Here is a 22,115-nt window from a genome sequence, read left to right on the forward strand (position 1 = left end):
TGCTTAACTTCATGCATAAATAAATATGTCATGGAGTCAGTCGATTTGTCACCGGTTGATAACAAACATTAGATAACCTTGATTTTGCATACATAAATAAATAACAACAAATAAAATGTGTTTTGATTGTTGCAACATTTGTACAAAAAAACGTTCTATTGAGACTTTTTCACCAGTCTGGATCATTCCAAACGTTCAGTACAATTCTATTCATCCAGCCAGCCACGAGCCAATTACGAGCTAATTTTACCCTTATGTGGAGCTGTTCTATTTCTGATGTATTCCAAACCCTTAGAAAAATACAGGTTGGAGACCAAGAGGATTACTCTGATGGCGTCGTGTCGAATTAATGAATTTACTTTGTATGCGGAGGAGGACAAATGCCAGCAGGATTACTGTCTCCTCGTGTCATTTCCTGCTTTCACCGGATCTCCACATACCTCTCCGTTTGATCATAATGTGAAGAAGAACTGGACAAAACCGGTCCACAGAATTTTATTGCATACAGCATTTTCTCATTCTCGGTATTACCCGGATTTATACCTTCGTGACGGAGAATGCTTCCACTTTCTCCATAAAACCCGGGTATTTAACAGATATACTGGTGGGTGGATGGATGGATGTTCAGCACTTTCTCTGTGTTTACTTCTACCTCTCTGCTCAATTAAATGACGACGTGCTTCAGTTCGCGTTCTACTTTCGCACACGACGGAGAAAGTTAGCATAGAAAAAAACATGAGAGACTATTACTTAATATTTCTCGTCTTATTTTCGACATCGTCATTTGTCAATTCGCAAAAATTTTCTAAAAGTCTAAATTCGTCAGAGGGTAATATTATAAATAAATAAAATACATGATAATAATATCGAATTTTGTCGGGTCAAATATACAATTTTTTTAAAATTTACAGGCATTGCTCCCGATTTCATAGTCAAACCATCGTTCCAAAGTCATAACAAGTTTACCATCCAATCTGTCATTGCACAGAGAGATAGAGAAAAATGGGAACATCCGCAATGGTGGAGAGCTTACTTTGCCGAACTTCTGGCAGCATTACTACTCGTCGTGGCAGCAGTGGTACTTTTAAATATTATTCACCCATAAAGACTTCATTTGGTCATTTGGTCATCTTTTTTTCCTTTATTCAGATATTTTTCATCTGGTGGTGCTACACGGAGAAAAAGTATGGTCCAATCTCCATCCCGGTGGACGAGGAGGGTCGACCTTACCTATATTCACGGCACGGACGCATCCGGTCTGCTTCGACCACGGCTTTACCTGAAATGGTGATCCATCACCCGAATCGAAGAGCGTCCACTTCGACTGGTTTTCCCAAGTGCTCGAAACCTGCCTGCGTTTGTGCCGTACCTCAAAAAAGTGAAGTGGGGCGAGGAAACAAATGGCGACAGTGGAGAAATACTATTAAAAATGAAGACACGGAAGTTTACGGTCCGGCCAACAAAGTTTAAGCAGCAGCTTTAATAAGTTTGCAAATTATGGGAGAATATAAAATTATGTTGCAATGTTTTATGAGCATAAGCTTGTGAAATATGTAATTGGAGACTGAATAAGTTTAATTATGCCAATTTATTGAAATTATCTTACGGATTTGAAAATTTTGGCTGAATAAAAGCTTTACAAAGTTATGGACAAAAAATTCATTTGAAGGAAATCGAGTTTACCGGAGATCTAAACAACAGAAATTCATTTTTTTCTGTTAAAAATTCCACCTCATTTGACCCTTGGGCATTATAGCAGCCCTTTACAGTGTAAAGTGATCGTTGAAATTCAGACCAATTAAGCTGCAAAATGTACTCATTTGTCTCGTCCATATTTCGTCAAAACAAAACAAAACATGCTATATTATTTATTACGTTTTTATACATATGTAAATAGCCATCCACTGACTGATCAATCATCTTTCCTGAAAACATGCAATATTTTGCTCAAGTGTCATTACAATACGGTAATTAACAGCCTACCCAAATTACTTTTCTTGAATTGAGTTCAAAAGCCAATTACCAATCTGCTTGAGCACTATAGCTAAATGACCAGGTTAAAAATATCCCGCATTTTAATACTTTCGCTAGGAACAGAAATTATACTGATAGTAAGGGGCGTATAAAAAAGGGTGGTGGATTAGCTATCTTTCTCAGGGACACATTTAGAGGTAGAATATATAATCCTAATGTCAAAGTCGACGAACGTATTGAGTTTCTTGTAATATCTGTTAAACCTGATTTGTTGCCTTACTCACTTTCAAATATAATTATTATATTAATTTATATTCCGCCCCAATATGTAACTGAACTAAGTCAAGAGCTTAACGAGTTTTTAAGTAATGTGGTAACCAATGTAAAAACCAAATTTTCTAAGCCTGGTATATTTTTGTTTGGCGATTTTAACCGGTGGGATTATGGCCAATTTGTCGAAACTTCTAAATTAGATTTAGTAGTACGTTTCCCTACGTTTTTTAATTCTAGATCACATAGTATGAGTAACCTTGACTTAATTTTTACTAATTTAAAATCATATTATTGCGAGCCTGTTCCACTGTTAAAGGAACGGCAAGAAATAGAGTACATGCTTGTATCTCCTTTTCACCTTGTCCATGGTTTGAATTACGTAAGCCTTTAAAAATCATTAAATGTAAACCCCAACTTAATCAATTAGCTATTCCCTTTGTCGAAGAATTAAATAATTTAGATGTTGATATCCAAAAATTTGAATCGTTACCAATCAATACCAAAGTCAATGAGTTAAATTCTTTATTACTCTCAATACAAACTAAAGTATCGTGTCCTTATGACAAGGTTATAAACGATGGTGAACCCATTTGGATGAATATTACATTGAAAAGGTTATTCAAAGCTAAGCGCAAAGCAAAAAAGAGTAATAATGTCAAGCTAGTTTTCGAGTTACAAAGCGAAATTAAAACGCAAATTTCCTTTGCTCAGTCTGAAGTGCGTAAAAATTCAAAGATAAGATACCTGGTATGAATTCATCCGAATGGTATCATTTAATTCGTAAAGTTTGTGGTCTAAATCCCGTGTCTGCCATCGACAAAATTAAATTAATAGATCTGAAATTTAGTCAGCTAACTGATAAAGAGCTAGCCGATGTTGTAAATTCACATTTCTCACTAATTTGTAACACTTTTGATGAATGTGAGTCTATTTCGCTGTGTCCACTCCCTCTAGACTCTTCCCCTATTAAAGTCAGTGCTCATGAGGTAGCGAGAGTAATTAGAAAACTAAATAAGAAAAAGTCCAACTGTCCGAATTTAGTCCCTACTGAGCTTATAAAGTACGCTTCGAATTTCTTGGATACTGTGGGACCTGTTGGTCACCACCCTACTCAGTTGACAGCCTGCTACGTAAGTTGTCTCAACCTGATGCTTGGGCCCTTTAATAGCCATTATCCTCAATGAATCTTTTGCAACTTTTACTGTCCCTGATTGTTGGAAAATCGGTTTCGTCACCCCCTTACTCAAGAAAGTAACTTGTTCATCACTTGATGACGTCCGTGCGATAACTCAAACTGACGTATTTTCAAAAATTGCAGAGAGTTTTATGTTTGACAGGATTTATTCTCAAATAATTGATAAAATCAACGTTAACCAATTTGGTGCTTTAAAAAAATCGTCTACTGCGCATTATTTAATTCAAATTAACCATTTTATTTTAAAATCAATCGAAATTCCTGGCGCTACAGTTTTAATTGCTGCTATTGATAGTCTCAAAGCATTCGATTTAGTTGACCACTCGTTGTTGGCCGCACTTCTTGTTGATCTTGGTGTACACGACATTGATATTTTATGGTTATTATCCTTCTTAAAATTTCGTAAGCAGATTGTTAAGTTTGAAAAGTCGTTTTCAAATCCCAAGAGATTAACATGCGGTACACCAGCCGGTACCAAACTAGCTGCTCTTCTGTTTATTATCTTAATTAATCCGATTCTGAATGCATTAAAAATCAAATTACTTGATATTAACCCCAATTTTTGTATAGCTGGATATATTGATGATTTGGTTATTGCTGAAAGAGTTATTGGTAATGCACCCAAATTGCAATCTGCACTCAATATTTTGAGTGAAGAGTGTAAGGCAGTTAAAATAACGCCCAATCCTCGTAAATGTGAAATATTGGTAGTTAATTTTGATGGAAGAAGAGTTAATTTTCCTACTAAGTCCTTTGTATTGATTCAGTTCCTATACCCGTTGTAAAGAGCTTAAAAATTTTAGGGGTGACTTTTTGCCCAAATTTTAGTTGGGATAGTCATATAAAAAACATTGTTGCGAAAGCAAACTCTAAATTATTTCAGTTAAGAAAATTATTCAATGCTGGCTTCTCCAGTAAAGAATTATTAATAGCTTACGGTGCATATATTCGGTGTAATCTTGAGTATTGTTCAGTTGTGTTTGGCTCTGGCTTGAACCAGAAATTAGTTTACAAAATTGAAAGTGTTCAGAAAAAAGCTTTAAGTATAATTTTCCGAAAACGAGTTGATCATTTAAATTATGTTGAATGCATGCAGGAAGCTGAGTTGATAACTTTAAATGAAAGGAGAGAATTGGCTCTTAATAAATTTGCTTACAAATTATTTTTTGGTAGGTATAGGCACTTTTTGCCGCAATTCCAGCGTGCTTCGTGCAGTGGTGTGTCATTGAGGTCAAACAAGGATTTACTATTTCAACCGGTAATTAAGTCGTCAAAATTTAAAAATTCCCCCATTAATATGATAATCAGCAAAATTAATGACGAATGGAAATCAAAATCCACGGTTTTTGGCTTGTCATTTGAAGCTCTAACAAATTTGATAGATTATAGCTAACTTTATACAAACTAAGAGTAGATAATATCTTACGTACATATATATTGTTAAGTTAAATATAGTAATTTAGCCCTTAGTTATTGTTATTTAATCATTTAAAGTAAGTTATTTCTGTTTGTAAGCTCACGAAAATAGGCTAGTGTGCTATGCTAAAATTTCATTTTGTGCATTCCCTAGTACTAGTAAATGAGGGTAATAAAGGCTATTATTATTATTATTATTATTATTAAATACATGCTTATTTTTAACCCGTTACCAATTCCGCTCAGTCGTTTACTGTGAGTACCACAATTGAGGAAAGATGACCTTTTTCAAGCAAAAAACGACCCTTGACCTTGCAACGGTCGATGTTGACCGGGTAGTCACCTCCTACTTTCCCAACATGGGAAAAAACAAAATTTTGTGCAACGTATCGACTATATGTTTACAACACTTTTAATTTACTTTTGTAACGTTTCCTTCTTCCTATTAAGCGGCCCATTTCGCGTCCACGCCGAAGAGGGCAAAGGCTACATTTTCAAGTCATACTTGTCCCACAAGGTTCCGCACTTAATGAGCATAATTTACTACTAACTATCCCAATTTAACCCTGGATTTTAATAATTTACAGATATTCAGTGGTGCATTGCAAACAATTGGGATCTACATCTTCATATCTTTTCAAATATTTCACCTGGACAATATCGACTTCTTAAAACAACCCGAGCAAAGCTATACACTTTGCCAAGGCATCAGTGCCATTGCATACACGGTACTTCATTTTCGACTCATGTGGACTCGTCAATCCAAGATTATGAACGTGCTACATCTTCGCCCTTCTTCTTCTAAGATACCTTCGTCCAGCGATGTGGTAAGATTCGCAAATGCAAATTTTTACTGCAAAATTGTATATATACACTTTAAATTTGCAGAAATACCGTGATCGCAAAATTATAGCGGTTAAAATCTACATCGTCTTGAACATCATTGTCGGCTTCTTGTACATTATTAATGAAATAGCCCCCAACTTTAATACCCAAGACCAGGACAATGGGAAATACATGGTGCACATGTGGCGAAACGGGTTCCTATTTGCAAATGAGGATTATCAAAATCAGATCGAATATGATATGAATATTTTTGAAAAAATTGTGATGATTTCGATCTACGTGTTATTCTTGATCCTCGCCTCAGTATCCCAGTTGATTCACGGACTGGTCTTTATTTTGTCCCTGGCCGTCCACGAAATCGTGACAGATTCTGAGAAAAGTCTGGCTGCTAAGAATTGCAACTTGAAAGTGAGCTAGAAAAACATATCTAATTTTTTCTGATAAAAAACATGACATAATTTTGCGTATTTTAAGATGAGCATAATGCAGCTGGTCGAAATGCGGAAAAAAATCGGGGCTATCAACCAAATCAGTGGGCCTATTCTGGTCACCGTTTTCATCAACGTGTTCAGCATGTTTGCCACCATTTTGGGACAAGACAGAAATAAAGGATGGGGTTTTTGGGTACTTTTCTTCTTCAAATATTCCATGGACTTGGCGATATTTATCATCGCGGCGCAAGCAAATAGTCAGGTTGATTAAAATTCATACATAAATTCGGTCATTCGTTCATAAATAAATATTCATCATATTAATTTTAGGCTGTTACATTGGAAAAGTCTGTCCTCTTCTCAGCAATAGAGAGGGAATCATTTACAGACGGGAAAAATTCTGAGGGCAGGACTGGAAGTCAGGTACCGATGATGCACTGCTTTCTGAAGACTGCGCCTGGAGAGGTTGGACTGGTTGGGTGGAAATTCTTTCGGATTACGTACCCTTTCCTTGGATCGGTCAGTATTAAATATAGAAACTTTATTGCAAAACTAGTAGTAAAAGAAATCATGAAATTAACGTAGGCACTCAGCGTCTGCCTAACGTATACGATGATATTACTGCAATTTGTCGCCGCGCCGAAGAAGGAGTGATTATCTTGTTTTAAACTTTAATATAGAATTGTATAGTTTCCTATTTTATAAGTTATCAAAGACAAATGGGAAATACGGCGTCAATCAAATCAATCAACTTCTGACTTATTCGCAGAAGAAAGAAAGTAAATTGACTAAATTACATTTGTGGTTCTTTGTCAGTATTTTTGCACGAAACCATTTATTATTGCGATACGTCTGTATGTGCGTGACAGACACGTGTTACAGCAGATTAATTAGCTAAGTGACCATGTTTCTGTCTCAAATCGAATAAAGGAAAGTGTTAAGCATTTGTATCATGTGGTCTGTGTAGTTTCATAGTTCAGTTTCATTTTCCCGTAAATAATGCATCTCTTCAAAAAGCAGGCCAAAATTCAGTCTAGCATGAAGAACTTGGATGAATTTCTCAAGTTTGAACACCAAAAAATTAAAGAATTCAATTTTGTTGCATACTTTACTTATTTTTTCAATGTGTCATTCGCACTTTTAATTTCGCCCTTTTATATCCGACAAGTTAAAGAGGAAGGATGTGACACGGTTTACACTTTCAAGTCATACTGGTGGCACAAGGTTTGTAATATTTCTGATCTGCATAAATATGACATGTATTTCCAAAATTTGAATTACAAATAGTTTTTTCAATTTAGATAATCGGTGGGACAATGCAAAGCATAGGAATCTTGACTTTTCTCCTCTTCCATCGATACTATCTGGCCCAAATTGATTTACTAAAAACACCAGAAAAAAGTTATCAAAGCTACCGAAACGCGAGCGCTATCACGTACACTTTTCTCTTAATAAATCTACTCTGGCGTAGAAAACCATTGATTTCCAAACTCTTAGATCTCCACCCAACCTCAGCTTTCTCAACGATGGTATAGAATTTTTGAGAAATTATTGCGTATTAAAAAAAATATTCTAAATATTTGTCAATTTTTTTTAGCACAATACTCGTAGAAAAATGGCTATGACTGGTTTCCTATTTTTCCTATTTGCTGTAAATCTGACCTGGGTGATTGCACTATTCTTACCGAATCCCGACTCTAAAAATGCTGACACTGAGATTGTGATATTTTGGAGAAATGTGTTTCTTTTTAAAAACGAAACTACGGCTGAACGCTTCACGGAATTGGAGCTGGTAGAACAAGTTGCGATATTTGCTGCAGCATTGTTTGGATTACACATGCTGCTGGTGACACAATTGACCCACATCCTAATGTTCATAGCAGCTTTGGCCGTTCATGAAATTGTGGAGAATACGAAAACGTCAATTGACACATTGTTATGTGATAAATCCTACAAAGTAATGGAATTTACGGTCAAATTGAGAGAAATTGGGCTGCAGGTTAAATTATATATCGCCTTTTTCCTAGGCTAAAATAAATAGCTTGGTTGAGATGCGTCAAGGAATTGGGGTCATCAATGATATCAATGGACCCATCTTGGTCGCCGTGTTTATCGATATGCTCAGCGTATTTGCGACCGTGTTTGGCAAGGTGGACGATGAAGGCGGTGGTGCTGGTGGATGGATCGGTGACACGGTCTTCCTGGTCAAGAATTTTATTAATGTGGCAACTTTTGTCATCGCTGCAAATGCGCAGAGCCAAGTAAAAATATTATACAATAATTATGTCGGAGATATACATTGTAATTTGCATATCGTTTAGGCGGCTGCATTGGAAAAGTCAGTCTTATTCCAGACGCTGGATCATCAGAATTTGGATCAGTTTCATGTCATGGAAGCATTCATACAGTCAGCCCCAGGACAAAATGGTCTTGGGTGGAAGTTCTTTATCGTATCTTACCCCTTCTTGGGATCGGTATAATACTAATCTTTTAAAGAGTATTTTTTGGGAGAAAGGAAATATCTGTCGTACAGAAATAAGTAGTGATCATTTGATATTTATGTATACTAGGCAGTCAGCGTCTGTCTCACCTATGCGATCATAATGCTGCAATTTATTGCTGAAAAATAAAGAGATACGACCAAGTCTACCAATATGCGAAATTTTCCTGGCCGAAATTAAGATGTCAACTTTATTTATGATATGTTTGTCTGATGTGCGTAATTTCTAATTAGATGTGATCAATAAACTTGAGATGACGGAATAAACACGACAAAGTGGTTATTTATGTTTTATTTGTAATGACAATTTGGAAGCAAAGATAGGAAAAATACTATTAGATAAATTCCATATACTCATGCCTATATGAAGTTCCGCCATACTTTACGAGATAATTGACACCGAGAAACTAAATACGCAGCAATCACGAAATTGCTCCTACATTGACGACACGGAATCCAGTCCAAATTGGAATTTCCAATCCAAGTATGAGAACTAATTATCCCGAAAGACGTAAACATGTCAGTTTGATTACTTTAATCGTACAATTCCCTTGATCAGAATGGAAATTTATTTTGCCAATTTTTTTTTGCAAAAGCTCATTACTCGAAATGCTAATTTAGACATATCGCTAGCGTGGCATCGGGTTCAAAACGCCCAATACCGTCTTGCATTTTACCGATATTGCTAGTGCTACATATTACATTTTAGTAGCTTCACAAAATCGATTCCTACGGAATTTGGTATTTCAGATGGAAATTTTGAAAAAAACATCAACCGACAAGTTCAAACTTCCTGAAATGAGTTCCTTCATCTCTGACAAGAAAACCAAGGTAAAACTGGACCTCACCATTATCGACGTCGACCCTGTCATCCTAATGCCATACGCGACCACCACCATTGACGAGTCGAAGCATGTCGTCCTCCCCAGCTCGTACCTTTTCCCAGCATATTTTTCCTACTTTTTCAACATTACTTTCGTCCTGTTGACCTCCCCATTTTGGATCTACAGTTTAACCGATGGGAAAAATAAGACGGTGTACATCATGAAATCATGCCTTTGCCATAAGGTCATTCATTTATTCATAATTACATTTTGGTAAAAAAAATTCCAGGAAATTAAAATATTTTGTCTAGATTGCCAGCGGTATAGTTGTCACATTCGGGATGACCAGCATCCTCGTCTATGTCCTCTACTTTTTCGAATCCGTAGACATTGTAAGGCAACCGGAAAAAAGCTACGAAGGTTTTGGACACTTCTGTGTCACAGCGTACACGTTTCTTATGATTCATTTGATGTGGCGAAGGAAAAGAAAAATTTTAAATGTCTTGAATCTCTACCCTCATGATATGGCGTCGGCTAATAACATGGTAAATAAATTATCTATCTCATGAATTTCAGGGTAAAGTAGTAAAAACCATGTTAATTTGATTTCTGACAATAATTTCTGACAATAATTAAAATATTTAGTTGGGCGTCACCTAGAATAACACTATTTATATGCAAATTTTGTTAACTCGTAATTTTGATTTATTTATTTTTAGTACAGACAACTAGAATTAATTTTGTACACCAATTCCATCTCGTTTATCTGACTATGTGTTACACGAATTGGTAATTTGCTAGCTCAAAATTAATTGCAATTCTCGTAAAATTATTTCGTACTAGAAGACACGTTACCGGAGGCTCCTACTCATGAAGGTTTTTCTCTTGGTCGGGATCGCGGTGGACATTGCAGTTTTATATTTCGATATATTCCCAAACCAAAATGATCATGAAGGAGGCCTTCAGGAAATGGTCGAAATGGCGGAGATAATCTGGCGCACAAAACCTCCCATCGGTACAAAAAAGCTAAAATTCCTGGGCCAGCCATCAGGAATACAAGCCTACATAATTATTACTCTCATATTCCGAATCTACATCACGTTGATTACGCAAATAACCCATTTGCTAATTTTTATCGCCTCCGTTGCCGTTTACGAGATTGTCAACGAGACTGTGAAGAACGTTGAAAAGTTGACTTATTCCAAAGTATGAAATGCATTTCCGTTTTTGAATTTTATTTATATATTTAGTGGTACACAATGATGTCTATTTTAGGACAAAATTATGCAACTCGTCCGAATGAAGGAACAAATTGGAGTCGTCAATGAAATTAATGGGCCAATGATGGTCGCAGTTTTTGTAATGGTTTTGAATTTTTTTTTGCATTTTTAAAGTACAATTTTAATTAATTATGCAAATAATCAAAGATTGACATGCTCGGCCACCTTGCAACCGCTCTTGGCAAACCAAGTGATGATATTTGGTACGACGGGATTTTTTTCTTAATCAAGTATTCAATTAACTTTGCAATTCTGGTGATTGCTGCAGAAGCTCATTGCAAAGTGAGTTTTTAATTAAAAAGACCACACAAAATGAGACAATTTATATATTTTATTTACAAATCCCTATTTCTTAGGCTGTCATGCTGGAAAAGTCCATCATATTTTCATACGTCATGAAAGAATCAGATAGGTCAGAGGCCAATAAAAATCATCAAGGACTTTGGGAGGGCAAAGTGGCCAAGCAAGTTCAGGCTATGCAAGCCTTGTTAAGGACATCTCCAGGACAAAATGGTTTAACTGGGTGGAAATTTTTCTTGATTTCGTATCCATTTTTGGGATCGGTACAAAATTTGCATGCATAAAATTATAAAATTATGAGATGATTTTTACCATATTATTTTTTAAAGGCACTCAGCATCTGCTTAACATATGCCATGGTCATGTTACAGTTCGTTGCTGCACCGAAAAGGGAGAAAACTGGATAGCAAATTGAACGCTAAAATTTTGCCAAGTTGATTATTAACGTATTTCGTTCTTATGTGCTGCTTAATAAAAGTGACACCAACGAAATAAGATTGTTTGTTAAATTTCAAGTACTCCAATGTTGCAATCGAATCGTACAAATTTTTATTTCAATTTATTATCATCAAAAAGAACACACTGTAAAATTCCACATTTTTTACCAAAGTTTTCCGAAAATGTTATTTCCTGGCTTGCTGGGGTCGTCAGAGGTGAAAAATTCTTCCCACAATTTGCCATAACTATCCTTGCTAACCTCAACTTTTCCGTCCTAAATGGAGCAATAAGAAAAATTTAATCATTGTTGTCAGATTGACTAAAAATGTTGTATACATTTTTAAAATGAATTTTCAATTTGCGAACTACATATGTACATTTGAAATCTTTTTAAAGGCTGAAACTGCCTCGTCCTTGGGAACCCCGAATGCTCCAGTTATCATAACAAATTCTTCTCCACTGATTGATCCATCGTCTGAAATTGGACAAGAATCGATTTATTTATTGATTTTAGATCTAATTCACCCTCTTGAATGACAAATTTTTACCATCCGCATCAAACAATTTGAACATAAAGTCCATGTAAAGCTTTTTCCACGATTCCGAAGCGCCACCGGAAGTCCAAAGGGTGACCCATTCGTTTCGGTCGACCTTATTTCAGCAAAAATTGTTACTTTAATATGTAAATTTTGCAAATATTCTCTCCCAATTTTTTAGCATTTTCACCTCATCATCTCCATCAGCGTCTCCCTGTTGTCTCAATCCTTCCCAAACTTTAAGAAATGCGTCCGAAACTTGTCCATAGCTTGGAGTTCCTTCCTGATATCCTCTCGCTTTGCAGATACTCTAAAATAAAACCAATAAAAAACATGCAAGTTTTACTTGATAAAATTTCGCACAATACAACCTACCTTAATTGCCAAATCGAAATCCTCCTTTTGAATGGCACCATCCTTACTTACGTCTAAATTTCAAAAAAATCACCCTGTAACAAATCCCTTCCCAATTTTTTTTACAAAAAAATCCCCTCACCAAAAAACGTGTCGAAAACAAAGTTAAGTTTTTTCTCGAGGAAGCTTGAACCTGCCATGGCTAATAAATTTGCTGTCGAGATAAAATCGATGAACAAGCAGAATAAATATTTTATAACTTTATGTAACGCGATGCTTTCCTGACACCTGAACACTCAAGTAGATATGCAGAAGGGCTAATGACACAGAAACAAAAAACAACTTTTTATGAAAGAACAGTTAGTTAATGGAGTATCGATGATGAGGGAGTGAAGTAAGCCCACGGATAATGTAATCCATCCATTCCGATAATGATGGAATCACGTGAAGAGATTCAATCTGTATGCAGACGAGGTGCATGCAATTGACTTTTAAAAAAATGGAGATGAGATAATCCAGCACAAAAATGAGCAATAAATTATATCGATATGATTACTGATTTCACGTATCGTAAATATATTATTTGTTTAAAACCCGATTCGTTCCAAGAATTATGTACTTTGTTTGCTGTACGAATTGTATAAATAATTGTGCTTTTTATCCTTAATTTATGTGGCTTTTAGTCACTCGGTCATAAAGTCTGAGTGGGGAATGGAAAGTTTTGGTAGAAAATTGCATATGTAATAGGTAGTAACTTTATGTGCATAAGTGGCACCTTAGGAAAGTGGTGTGGGTATTAGTATTAAATGAGATGGATGAGCTAAAATAGAATATCCAACCCTTTTCCACCTCGAGAATTATTCCATTAAGCAAGTCGTAATTCTTTCCAGGTAGTGCAAAGGAAATGAAATGGATGTATGTACGTGTTCTGCTCTAGGCAAACAATTTGTGGGAGGGATCGATGCCCGTCGTCGTCTGACAGTACCACAATTTGAGAAGCTATCTGACTTTTGTGTGCACTTACGAGGCTTTAATTAGGGGTTAAAAATCAATAGAGTAGGTGAATTATCGGGGGTATCATCAATTCAATATCGTGGTTTTATCTCGTTCTATGCGGTTAGCAATTTCCTGTTTTACCCGATTCATAACAAATAGTGAATCCTTTTTCGGTCAAAACAAACATGGGTATGCATGATTTCAATTGTGAAAAATCGATATGCTTTTAGCAACAGGATTAAATTAAAGGTTGAGGATCAATTGTTGTAAGGTTGTAAATAAAGAATTATATTTATTGAATGCATAAAACTTTTACGTTTAGTAGACACAAATTGCATGCTCGTATAACAGTCTGCCTACATACATGATTTTATAAAACTTTGTAGTAAAAATATCAATCAATGCGATTAATGAAAAATTTTAAAATTTTATGAAAATTAGAATTTGTACCCAAAATCTACCAGTTTTCTGTACAATTCGTGCTTTCTCCGTACTCTGAAGAATATTGTAGCTTCTTGATAATAACTGGATTTGCTTTTTATGTTAGAAATCACTTCTTGAAGAAGGTGTCCCTTTTCCATCATGATTCCTTAAATTGGTATGAAAATGTAAAAAATGGCTATTGTTTTACGAAAGTCCCTTACCTGGTGCGTCGTAATTGAGAGGGTTAAAATGCACATGCAAATGGTAATAGGTAGGATGGTAGTGGAAATAAATGCGAAGTTGGGATCTTTTTAGGCCATACTTTTCCTCCATAATTTCCTAATTAATTAAAAGGGATGGATTAAATAGCACAGTTAACTCTGGGGTTCATGAGATTAGTTAATTTTCATGAAATTAATCAAGCAACTTACAGATCCAGACCAAAGTATGTTTTCTAAAAGTGGTAAATGTGTTTGATTCAAGTCTCTCAGAGATTTAATCCCCTTCTGATTTACGATAGCTAATAAATATATATTTTTATCCGTCCCATCCCAAGCTCTATCTGGTAAGAGGATGAAGCCATTTGTGGGGCAGGAATCGTCATAAATGATCATGTCCAACGGTACTTGACGCTTGACTGCTTCAAACATCCATTTATATTTTGGCTGAGGGTACAAAGTATTAATATTGAATTTTAATTATTTTATTAAAGTTTAATGAAATTGTTTTAGCAAGTAAACAAATACCTGGTCGTCTAGATTTGAAGTCATTTCGTGAATTAGTGGTAACGCCACTTCGTTGTAAATTTGTGCAGTTTCTTCTACTAAATAGAGAAGGTCTGGGTTCACCATTTTATGCAGTTAATTAAGCAAATTTGGAAATTTTTGAATTAATAATTAGTTACAATAGTTTCGACTGTTGTCATTAAAGTTAAAATTCACGGGTTGACATTTCTCATTGTATTTCGCAATGACTAAGCTTACTGAATGTGTTGAATTATTATGTAGTGGTCGACAAATTTGCATGATACATTTATAATTTAAGAATGGTCATAGATTAAAATGCATAATATTCATAAATCATAATACTCATAATTTTTGGTTTTTATTAATTTAACATGATTTTGTATACTTGATGATTTGTATGATTTTGATTTTGTAACATATTTTGTATATATTTCTAAATTCATAAACATTTCATGCAGTCCGAAGCAGATTTTGTAACTAAAATCAACTTATTTTTGTATGCAAATTACAATTTAATAATTTTGTTTTTACCAAATATTATTTTTTTAACAAAGAACACGATAGAACTTTATATTGAATAATTTATACATATTTATGGAATTTTTTAGGAATGTCTGGTTAGTCAATTTTCCATGAATTAAATAGATCTGTATAATATGCACGAAACAAAAAATCAATCTGTACGATCCTTGAGAATACCTAAATTCTCTAAAAATTAGAATTTGTAGCCAAACTTTAACAATCTTCTGTACAATTCGTGTTTTCTCCGTACTCTGAAGAATAATGTAGCTTCTTGATAATAGCTAGAATTCTTTTCTATGTTGGAAATCACTTCTTGAAGAAGATGTCCCTTTTCCATCATGATTCCTAAAATTGGCATGAAAATGTAAAGGGTTGGTAATGATTTAGTTACGAAAATCTTACCTGGTGCATCATAATTGAGAGGGTTAAAATGCACATGCAAATGGTAGTAGGTTGGCTGGTAGTGGAAATATATGCGAAGCTGAGATCTCCTCAGACCATACTTTTCTTCTATGATTTTCTAATTTGATAAGAACGAAATATGCAGTTAAATTGTAATCAATTACGTATAATTAGTTTTGTAGTTAAAAAAGTGCAAGTATGTACAAACTTACAGAACCAGATGAAAGTATATTTTTCAAAAGTGGCAAATGTGTTTCGTTCAATTCTCTCACAGACTTAATTCCTCTCTGATTAATGATTGCTAATAAATACAGATTTTTATCAGATCCGTCCCACAGTATGTTTGGAATCATGATAAATCCATTTATAGGGCATGGATCGTCGTAAATGATCTTTTCCAATGGCAAGCGACGCTCTACGGTTTCAAATATCCATTGATATTTTGGCTGTATATATGTAAATAAATATATTTAGTAAATAAATTACGTAGATTCTTTAAATTTTGATATGTACCTGATTTTCTAAATCCACAGTTACTTCATTTACTAATGGTTTCACTATTTTGTTGTACACTTCTGCAGTTTCTTCAACAAGGTAGACAGACTCATCATTAGGCATGTTAATTGCACAAGTGAGAATTATTATAAAAACGGACGAATAATTTTTGTTTAACCAATTTTTTTGGATATTCATTAAGATGAATTATAACTTTTGCATGCAAAATTAGTTTTTACAAGAATCAAACTGATGGAATTACTGAACAAGGAAAACACCGGTGGTCTTTTTTCTTTGTATTTCGCACAAGTTTCATGAAATTTGGTGAATAACCCAATGCTACGTTTTTCATGATTTTTACAAATATATTTTATTTTAATATTTCTAATAATTATATTTTTCTTTCTGTAATGATTTTATGGTCATCTGGATAAATCTGTTGTACAAGTAGTTTATTAATTATATAAAAAATATTATAAAATACAAATTATAAATTACAAAATTATAAAATACAACTTTGCATTAGTACTTTTCTAGCTCTTATGAATTCTGCTCGTAAAGTAAAATACTTTATTACTTCTAGATACCTAGTGTTGCCGGTGAGGTGAGGATAACTCACCTCAACTCACATGAGTTGTGAGTTTGAGGTGAGGTGAGTTGGGCCAATCCTCACCTCACTTGTAAATGAGTTGGCTCAGATTGTGGTGAGGTGAGGTGAGGTGAGTTGTGAGGCAACTCACGAGTTGAAGCGTGTGTAGGGAGCATACGGGTTGGGGTGGGTTGAGATCACCCAAACTCACAACTCGCCTCACCTCACCTCACTTAAGAATGCATATACGTTGAAAAAATCTCATAACTAAAAGACAGAGACGACGGTTGCGTCTCCTTGTGTACCGAGAGATTTTTTTCTATGGAGGGGGGCGGGGCGAAGAGAGCAGCTGATTTTCATGTAAACAAGGCAGGCAGTTGCATGTAAAAAGTTGCTTTGGATTTTGAGAGTGACCGTTCCCAAACTCCAAACGGGGCATCGCGAACCAGAAAGGGAGAACAATCCCGACTAAAACTTCTAATTTGCAGCTAATACAAAATGGATTGATTTCGTTTTGGTGGCAATAAATTCCTGAGTTTGTGCTTTACAATTTCCATTGGGCAAAAATTCCATAATAAATCTCAACGAAAAGTATTGGACTGAAAACATGATAACTTACATGTTTCAGTCCAATACTTTTCTTTGAGATTTATTATGGAATTTTTGCCCAATGGAAATTGTAAAGCACAAACTCAGGAATTTATTGCCACCAAAACGAAATCAATCCATTTTGTATTAGCTGCAAATTAGAAGTTTTGGTGACAAAAATCATTTACATTACTGGTAAGTGGCGAGCAGGAAAAGTCAACTCGCTCACTAGGATGCACAGACTGTACCCGAACTCAAACTTTAATGTGAGGATGAGGTGAGGTGAGGTGAGTTGTTCAGAAAACTCGCCTCACCTCACCTCAACTCACCTCACTGGCAACACTATAGATACCAAAAGCTTATTTTAATTTTTTGGTTGAGGGTTGATTCATGCATAATTTGCATCAAATTTTTAATTTACAATTTTAATGTCCAATTATATCAAAAGTTTCTCTCAACCCCAACTCTAAATCGACTGGAACCACTTTTGTGATTTTTTTTGAGGGAAAGTCTCCGTTCTGTTTTGTTTTGCTTTTTCTCTCACCGGCGAGCGTTTCTAATACGTCAGATTATTTTACAAGTTTGGACTTGTAAAAGTTGTAAAACATTAAATTCAAAGTTTAAATAATTATTGCATTAAGTAATTATTATAAGTAAGAACGTAAGAACGTAAGAATTATTTAATTTTCTGGATCACAATTTTAAAATGTCAAGTTAAATCGTGAAATAATAAATAATTCGCCTTTTGTTTTTAGTCGATGAAAAATGGATAATTTGCGAGGAGGAAGAGGAGGTGCCGGTCCAACCCGCGGGGGACGCGGTGGGTACTATCGACGCCCATGGCGAATGTTTGGGAGAGGAAACAATCGTGGTCGCGGGAGGGGAGCAAGAAATGACCCCGGGTCTTCTGTCGATGACAACAACACTGGTCCAGCTCCCGTTCCACGACCAGGCGGTAGTGGTGCAAACAAAGAACAACCGAGTCGCAGTAACCCCTCTCAAGATTTCGGGAATATGTCCCCACCTCCAAAACGAAATCGAAAACCGAGGAAACCCACGAGTTCTGTTGTTACCGCGTGGAAACGTAAACTGCCTGGATATCGTCTCTACTACCCAGAATTTCCTCCAAAGCTTCCCGAACCAGATATAAAAATTGGCCTTATCTCCGACTACTTGACAAATAATGGGTACAACAACACGGACAGGTTTACGGAAGTATGTGAGGCGGAGTACTTTGAAGTAATTTGCGAGGATGTGCTCGAAGATGAAGTCTTTATGGCTGGGTGGACAAACTTCTTGGACGATTTGACCAACACTCCGATGGAGGTGGTCAACTTGTGGGGTGCAGTGATGCATAAGGTACACAATATAAATACGGTTGATTCTCGTTAATTAACTACTCAAAAATTAATTAGTAATTTGTCTTGCAAAATAATAATAGTTGGCGTGTCAAAGTCATCGGAGAGAACATGGGATGGATGATGATGAAGATGGTGAGGATGATGAGGGAGGAAATTTAATGGGTGATTGTCGAGGAAGAAACGGCTTGGTGAACAATGTAGGGCGAATTCATGCAGGACTCCTAAAAGTTGAACCCGTTATTAGTCTTGCGGGGTTAAGTTCTTTAAGTTTAGGTAGGTGATTAATTGTTTCGATATTGTTTAACGTTTAGTTTATTACTAACTAGAACTTGCAATTACAGAAAAATTCGTCATTGTACGAGGCCAAATTGCCGGTGCTGGGGAAGTTCAACCTGTCTGTCTGCAAATGCCTTTTATGTGCAACATTTGTCAAGAAGAGTTTGTCGTGGATCAGCCCCATGGAATTTACACGCTGCCGAAACGTTGTGGCTTAAGTGAAGAGTGTAACAACAAACGCGACTTCGAGATGATGGAAACATCCCCAAATCTGCTAATGATGGATTCCAGGACGATAAAGTTACAAGATGTGGAGGATTTCGAGGTATGTCAAAGTGAAAGTCTTTATATTTTCCAATCATTCCAATCAAAGTATCGCTATTCTTAGAATTGGTACCGTTTATTAACAGAAAACTCATGGAGCCCTGCCCAGAACGATTAAATGTGAATTGACAAATGGACTTGTAGATCAGTGCAACACTGGAGATACTCTCACATTAACTGGAGTTTTAAAAGTCGGTGGAATAAAATTTACAGTTTGAATATTATATTAAGATAATTTGATTAAAATTTATATAATTTACATATTTAACCACTAGATGAATAGAGAATTCGATTTCAAAAATGATCCCAGCCTCCAGGACATGCATATTGAAGTAATTGCAATGCGAAACCATAAAGACTCGGCACATTCAATGGGTGGTCACTGGTTTACTTTCAGTGATTTGGATTACTGTGCCGTCCGAGTGAGTGCTTTTTTAAAAATTTATACATGATTTGTAGATTGTTATGTTATGCATAATGGAGTTATTTGATTTTCAGGAGATTTTTGATACTCCGGATCTCTTCAAACTGCTCGTCGCATCGCTATGCGAGTCAATTTTTGGGCATGAATTTGTCAAGGCGGCCCTCATTTTAAGTCTGTTTGGGGGGAGACAGCACGCAAACGATGTACTCTCGAGACGAAGCGACATTAATATCCTCATGGTTGGTGACCCTGGAATTGGCAAATCGCAAATGCTTCACGCAGTCACGAAGGTCGCTCCAAGAGGTTCGCATTTTTAAATACGATAATAAGCACAATACGAATGACCACGGTTTAATATATTTTTTCGTTATTTCGTAGGGGTATACGTTTGTGGGACAGGTAGTACAGTTGCTGGGCTGACCGTGACAATGGTCAAAGATGGCAATGCATATTCTTTAGAGGCTGGTGCATTAGTCATGAGCGACAAGGGAGTTTGCTGCATCGACGAGTTGGACAAAATGGCCCCACACCATTCCGTAAGATTATACATTGCAATTTTAATAACAACAATTAGTGTGACTCTAAATTGCATTTTCTAGGCTTTACTCGAAGCAATGGAGCAACAAGTTAGTAGTTCATTCTAATAATAGCACCGGTAGTTATATCTGCATTATATTTATTTGGTGCATATTTTCTCCTCCTATAGAGCGTCAGTATCGCCAAGTCTGGCGTCCTTCGTACCCTTCCTGCCAGGAGTACAGTAATTGCTGCAGCCAACCCGGTCGGTGGACATTACGACATGTTGAAGAGCTTTAGTGAGAACGTCAAGATTAGCACGCCCCTCTTTTCTCGATTCGATATCACATTCCTCCTTATTGACAAAGCTAGCAATGTGAGAATTAGCGACTTCATCATTATTCTTTTTTTTACTGTACATTTATACGAAAACTAAGAAACGATTCATATTTTTTGCAGGAATTCGATAAGCGACTTGGTCATCATGTCTTGGGTATCGGCGGCAATAAAAAAGGTGTAACAACACAGGCAGCTGGTAGTAGTAGAGGAATGGAAAACGGGCAAAGTTTGATGGGCGATGACGACGGTATTCCTGGTTTCGGAACTCCATTGATGTATGTGCAGTGTAAAATTTTTGTAGATTTTACATTTTTGTTAGACCTCACCTATAGTAAATAATTCTGTTGTATTTTCATATCCAGTGACCGGCTGAAGGTGCTTGATGGAAAGAGGTTGGACATAATGCCGCACGAATTAATGCGAAAATACATTGCCTACGCGAGACAATATGTCCATCCTAAAATTTCTCTGGAATGTGGAGAAGTTCTGAAAGAATACTACTTGCGGCTGCGGGTGAGACACCGGCAGAGAGATTCGACCCCAATTACTACGCGTCAATTGGAATCGTTAATTCGTCTAACTGAGGTTTATTACAGTCTTAACTTTCATGAAATCTAATCTAATAAATATAATAACAATGTTTTTATTAAGGCTCGAGCGAAATTGGAGCTTCGAGAAATCGCAACTGCCGATGACGCCAGAGATGTATTGGAAATATTCGAGTCTAGTCTTTCCAGCGCTTTTAGCGACGAAGTTATAGCCGTGTCGGCTTTATCACAGTCTATCGTGATTGGAACCCCGTCTTTAACGAGTAAAACGCAAACGAGAAACCAAGTCAGTATAAATACATTATTAAAACATGTACCCATCATTATTAAGCTTGAAATTATAATAATGCTGTCTATCCTCTATCGTAGGCTAAGCGACTTGTTGCAGCTTTACAGCAAACTGCGGAATTGCAAGGAAAAAAGATGTTTTCGACTAATGATATCCGTCAAACGGTTCAGAGACTACAGTTAACAGCGACGGCGGACGAATTAATTGCCAAATTAAACAATGAGTGCTTACTATTAATGAAAGGTGCAGGTTTGTATCAATTACAGACAGTGTAAATTTATAAATGATCTCGTTTAATTTGTGTTCAGTCATTATAATTGAAGATTTAAATTGTAATATAGATTTAATCTTCATACTCATTGTATTTACAGATATATGACCATTTTAAAAATGAATAATAAATTTGTTGTACTAAATGTAAAATTTTCTTGTGCTAAATGGGCCGAAGACCTAAAAAAGTTGTATTGTCTTTCATCTAATTGCCCTGCATTGTTCACGTATTATACGAATGAGATTAACTGAAATTCTCAGTTTTGTTATAATTAAAACATTTTCTGGAAGAACTTTGCCATAATCTTTATTTATATTGATTGAGCATTTATTTTCATATTTTACATACGGCTTCATTATTTCTCAAATAATTAAAATCGTTCATCGACTCACGTCAAGTTGATCCATGGCTGGATAAATATATGAGAAGAAACTCATGTACAACCTTTCATTCTGATCCCTACCAGATCATCAATGCTCTTATGCTGCTCAAAATATGCATCAGCATCATTATTTTTTTGATTCATTTCTATATCTCGATAAGAAACCTGCAATTTGTATATTTATGAAAAAATAAGCGTAAAAGATTGCATCCAGAGCTTGGAAAATTAAAAAAAGTTCTACTGATTTAGTGGGTTAT

The 22,115-nt window shown here is 35.7% G+C and overlaps 8 protein-coding genes across 9 annotated transcripts; 5 read left to right on the forward strand and 3 right to left on the reverse strand.

Annotated features, from left to right (window-relative positions):
• Positions 1-149: 149 nt before the first annotated feature.
• Positions 150-1,658, forward strand: LOC110853429. Its single transcript, XM_022101692.2, has 3 exons — positions 150-829; positions 912-1,078; positions 1,150-1,658. The coding sequence occupies exons 1-3, from the start codon at positions 736-738 to the stop codon at positions 1,468-1,470; spliced, it is 582 nt and encodes a 193-aa protein (XP_021957384.1). The 5' UTR covers positions 150-735; the 3' UTR covers positions 1,471-1,658.
• Positions 1,659-1,774: 116 nt separating this feature from the next.
• Positions 1,775-6,975, forward strand: LOC118436464. Its single transcript, XM_035854602.1, has 6 exons — positions 1,775-5,375; positions 5,446-5,685; positions 5,747-6,112; positions 6,179-6,397; positions 6,466-6,654; positions 6,721-6,975. Exons 1-6 carry the CDS (start codon positions 5,256-5,258, stop codon positions 6,787-6,789), a joined length of 1,203 nt encoding a protein of 400 aa, XP_035710495.1. The 5' UTR covers positions 1,775-5,255; the 3' UTR covers positions 6,790-6,975.
• Positions 6,976-7,440: 465 nt separating this feature from the next.
• Positions 7,441-8,849, forward strand: LOC118436465. The gene is made up of 5 exons (XM_035854603.1): positions 7,441-7,664; positions 7,733-8,092; positions 8,163-8,396; positions 8,457-8,609; positions 8,706-8,849. Exons 1-5 carry the CDS (start codon positions 7,452-7,454, stop codon positions 8,763-8,765), a joined length of 1,020 nt encoding a protein of 339 aa, XP_035710496.1. The 5' UTR covers positions 7,441-7,451; the 3' UTR covers positions 8,766-8,849.
• A 1,461-nt stretch (positions 8,850-10,310) lies between these two features.
• LOC118436373 lies at positions 10,311-11,551 on the forward strand. The gene is made up of 5 exons (XM_035854325.1): positions 10,311-10,665; positions 10,735-10,818; positions 10,887-11,021; positions 11,096-11,302; positions 11,369-11,551. The coding sequence occupies exons 1-5, from the start codon at positions 10,330-10,332 to the stop codon at positions 11,444-11,446; spliced, it is 840 nt and encodes a 279-aa protein (XP_035710218.1). The 5' UTR covers positions 10,311-10,329; the 3' UTR covers positions 11,447-11,551.
• Positions 11,552-11,558: 7 nt separating this feature from the next.
• Positions 11,559-12,792, reverse strand: LOC110853289 (calexcitin-2). Its single transcript, XM_022101540.2, has 6 exons — positions 12,510-12,792; positions 12,389-12,441; positions 12,204-12,323; positions 12,026-12,128; positions 11,855-11,952; positions 11,559-11,751 (listed from the first exon to the last, which is right to left on the reverse strand). The coding sequence occupies exons 1-6, from the start codon at positions 12,565-12,567 to the stop codon at positions 11,641-11,643; spliced, it is 543 nt and encodes a 180-aa protein (XP_021957232.1). The 5' UTR covers positions 12,568-12,792; the 3' UTR covers positions 11,559-11,640.
• An 832-nt stretch (positions 12,793-13,624) lies between these two features.
• On the reverse strand, positions 13,625-14,787 carry LOC110853186 (m7GpppX diphosphatase). The gene is made up of 4 exons (XM_022101431.2): positions 14,533-14,787; positions 14,218-14,451; positions 14,008-14,125; positions 13,625-13,952 (listed from the first exon to the last, which is right to left on the reverse strand). The coding sequence occupies exons 1-4, from the start codon at positions 14,635-14,637 to the stop codon at positions 13,801-13,803; spliced, it is 609 nt and encodes a 202-aa protein (XP_021957123.1). The 5' UTR covers positions 14,638-14,787; the 3' UTR covers positions 13,625-13,800.
• An 86-nt stretch (positions 14,788-14,873) lies between these two features.
• Positions 14,874-16,713, reverse strand: LOC110853187 (m7GpppX diphosphatase). Its single transcript, XM_022101433.2, has 4 exons — positions 15,970-16,713; positions 15,669-15,902; positions 15,457-15,574; positions 14,874-15,399 (listed from the first exon to the last, which is right to left on the reverse strand). Exons 1-4 carry the CDS (start codon positions 16,147-16,149, stop codon positions 15,248-15,250), a joined length of 684 nt encoding a protein of 227 aa, XP_021957125.1. The 5' UTR covers positions 16,150-16,713; the 3' UTR covers positions 14,874-15,247.
• A 722-nt stretch (positions 16,714-17,435) lies between these two features.
• Positions 17,436-21,628, forward strand: LOC110852963 (DNA helicase MCM8). Of its 2 annotated transcripts, none has more exons than XM_022101148.2 (14): positions 17,436-17,797; positions 17,884-18,487; positions 18,570-18,762; positions 18,831-19,090; positions 19,176-19,280; positions 19,365-19,511; positions 19,588-19,816; positions 19,892-20,049; positions 20,113-20,139; positions 20,220-20,405; positions 20,489-20,643; positions 20,731-20,953; positions 21,020-21,202; positions 21,286-21,628. In XM_022101148.2, exons 2-14 carry the CDS (start codon positions 17,894-17,896, stop codon positions 21,478-21,480), a joined length of 2,655 nt encoding a protein of 884 aa, XP_021956840.1. In that variant the 5' UTR covers positions 17,436-17,797; positions 17,884-17,893; the 3' UTR covers positions 21,481-21,628. The 2 variants fall into 2 exon arrangements, with proteins under 2 accessions (XP_021956840.1, XP_035710217.1); XM_035854324.1 differs by having other exon boundaries at positions 17,436-17,789.
• The last annotated feature ends 487 nt before the right edge of the window (positions 21,629-22,115 follow it).

This window comes from Folsomia candida, unplaced genomic scaffold (assembly GCF_002217175.1).
Source record: "Folsomia candida strain VU population unplaced genomic scaffold, ASM221717v1 Fcan01_Sc008, whole genome shotgun sequence".
Classification (NCBI taxonomy): domain Eukaryota; kingdom Metazoa; phylum Arthropoda; class Collembola; order Entomobryomorpha; family Isotomidae; genus Folsomia; species Folsomia candida.

What these genes read in the sequence shown, in the direction of transcription:
- LOC110853429 (XM_022101692.2), top strand. Translation starts at nt 736, where the DNA reads ATGAGAGACTATTACTTAATATTTCTCGTCTTATTTTCGACATCGTCA. An exon ending in AAGTCTAAATTCGTCAGAGG is followed by an intron (nt 830 to 911) that starts GTAATATTATAA and finishes TAAAATTTACAG; the next exon opens with GCATTGCTCCCGATTTCATA. An exon ending in TACTCGTCGTGGCAGCAGTG is followed by an intron (nt 1,079 to 1,149) that starts GTACTTTTAAAT and finishes TCCTTTATTCAG; the next exon opens with ATATTTTTCATCTGGTGGTG.
- LOC118436464 (XM_035854602.1), top strand. Translation starts at nt 5,256, where the DNA reads ATGTTTACAACACTTTTAATTTACTTTTGTAACGTTTCCTTCTTCCTA. An exon ending in TACCTTCGTCCAGCGATGTG is followed by an intron (nt 5,686 to 5,746) that starts GTAAGATTCGCA and finishes TTAAATTTGCAG; the next exon opens with AAATACCGTGATCGCAAAAT. An exon ending in CGTACCCTTTCCTTGGATCG is followed by an intron (nt 6,655 to 6,720) that starts GTCAGTATTAAA and finishes AAATTAACGTAG; the next exon opens with GCACTCAGCGTCTGCCTAAC.
- LOC118436465 (XM_035854603.1), top strand. Translation starts at nt 7,452, where the DNA reads ATGCAAAGCATAGGAATCTTGACTTTTCTCCTCTTCCATCGATACTAT. An exon ending in CCTCAGCTTTCTCAACGATG is followed by an intron (nt 7,665 to 7,732) that starts GTATAGAATTTT and finishes AATTTTTTTTAG; the next exon opens with CACAATACTCGTAGAAAAAT. An exon ending in TATGTGATAAATCCTACAAA is followed by an intron (nt 8,093 to 8,162) that starts GTAATGGAATTT and finishes CCTTTTTCCTAG; the next exon opens with GCTAAAATAAATAGCTTGGT.
- LOC118436373 (XM_035854325.1), top strand. Translation starts at nt 10,330, where the DNA reads ATGAAGGTTTTTCTCTTGGTCGGGATCGCGGTGGACATTGCAGTTTTA. An exon ending in CAATGATGGTCGCAGTTTTT is followed by an intron (nt 10,819 to 10,886) that starts GTAATGGTTTTG and finishes AAATAATCAAAG; the next exon opens with ATTGACATGCTCGGCCACCT. An exon ending in CGTATCCATTTTTGGGATCG is followed by an intron (nt 11,303 to 11,368) that starts GTACAAAATTTG and finishes TATTTTTTAAAG; the next exon opens with GCACTCAGCATCTGCTTAAC.
- LOC110853289 (XM_022101540.2), bottom strand. Translation starts at nt 12,567, where the DNA reads ATGGCAGGTTCAAGCTTCCTCGAGAAAAAACTTAACTTTGTTTTCGAC. An exon ending in CAAATTGTTTGATGCGGATG is followed by an intron (nt 11,953 to 12,025) that starts GTAAAAATTTGT and finishes GTCCAATTTCAG; the next exon opens with ACGATGGATCAATCAGTGGA. An exon ending in CCTTTAAAAAGATTTCAAAT is followed by an intron (nt 11,752 to 11,854) that starts GTACATATGTAG and finishes TGCTCCATTTAG; the next exon opens with GACGGAAAAGTTGAGGTTAG.
- LOC110853186 (XM_022101431.2), bottom strand. Translation starts at nt 14,637, where the DNA reads ATGGTGAACCCAGACCTTCTCTATTTAGTAGAAGAAACTGCACAAATT. An exon ending in CTTCAAATCTAGACGACCAG is followed by an intron (nt 14,452 to 14,532) that starts GTATTTGTTTAC and finishes TTGTACCCTCAG; the next exon opens with CCAAAATATAAATGGATGTT. An exon ending in ACATACTTTGGTCTGGATCT is followed by an intron (nt 14,126 to 14,217) that starts GTAAGTTGCTTG and finishes TTAATTAATTAG; the next exon opens with GAAATTATGGAGGAAAAGTA.
- LOC110853187 (XM_022101433.2), bottom strand. Translation starts at nt 16,149, where the DNA reads ATGAATATCCAAAAAAATTGGTTAAACAAAAATTATTCGTCCGTTTTT. An exon ending in ATATACTTTCATCTGGTTCT is followed by an intron (nt 15,575 to 15,668) that starts GTAAGTTTGTAC and finishes TTATCAAATTAG; the next exon opens with AAAATCATAGAAGAAAAGTA. An exon ending in TCTCAATTATGATGCACCAG is followed by an intron (nt 15,400 to 15,456) that starts GTAAGATTTTCG and finishes TGCCAATTTTAG; the next exon opens with GAATCATGATGGAAAAGGGA.
- LOC110852963 (XM_022101148.2), top strand. Translation starts at nt 17,894, where the DNA reads ATGGATAATTTGCGAGGAGGAAGAGGAGGTGCCGGTCCAACCCGCGGG. An exon ending in CATTAACTGGAGTTTTAAAA is followed by an intron (nt 19,281 to 19,364) that starts GTCGGTGGAATA and finishes TTTAACCACTAG; the next exon opens with ATGAATAGAGAATTCGATTT. An exon ending in TTATTGACAAAGCTAGCAAT is followed by an intron (nt 20,406 to 20,488) that starts GTGAGAATTAGC and finishes TATTTTTTGCAG; the next exon opens with GAATTCGATAAGCGACTTGG.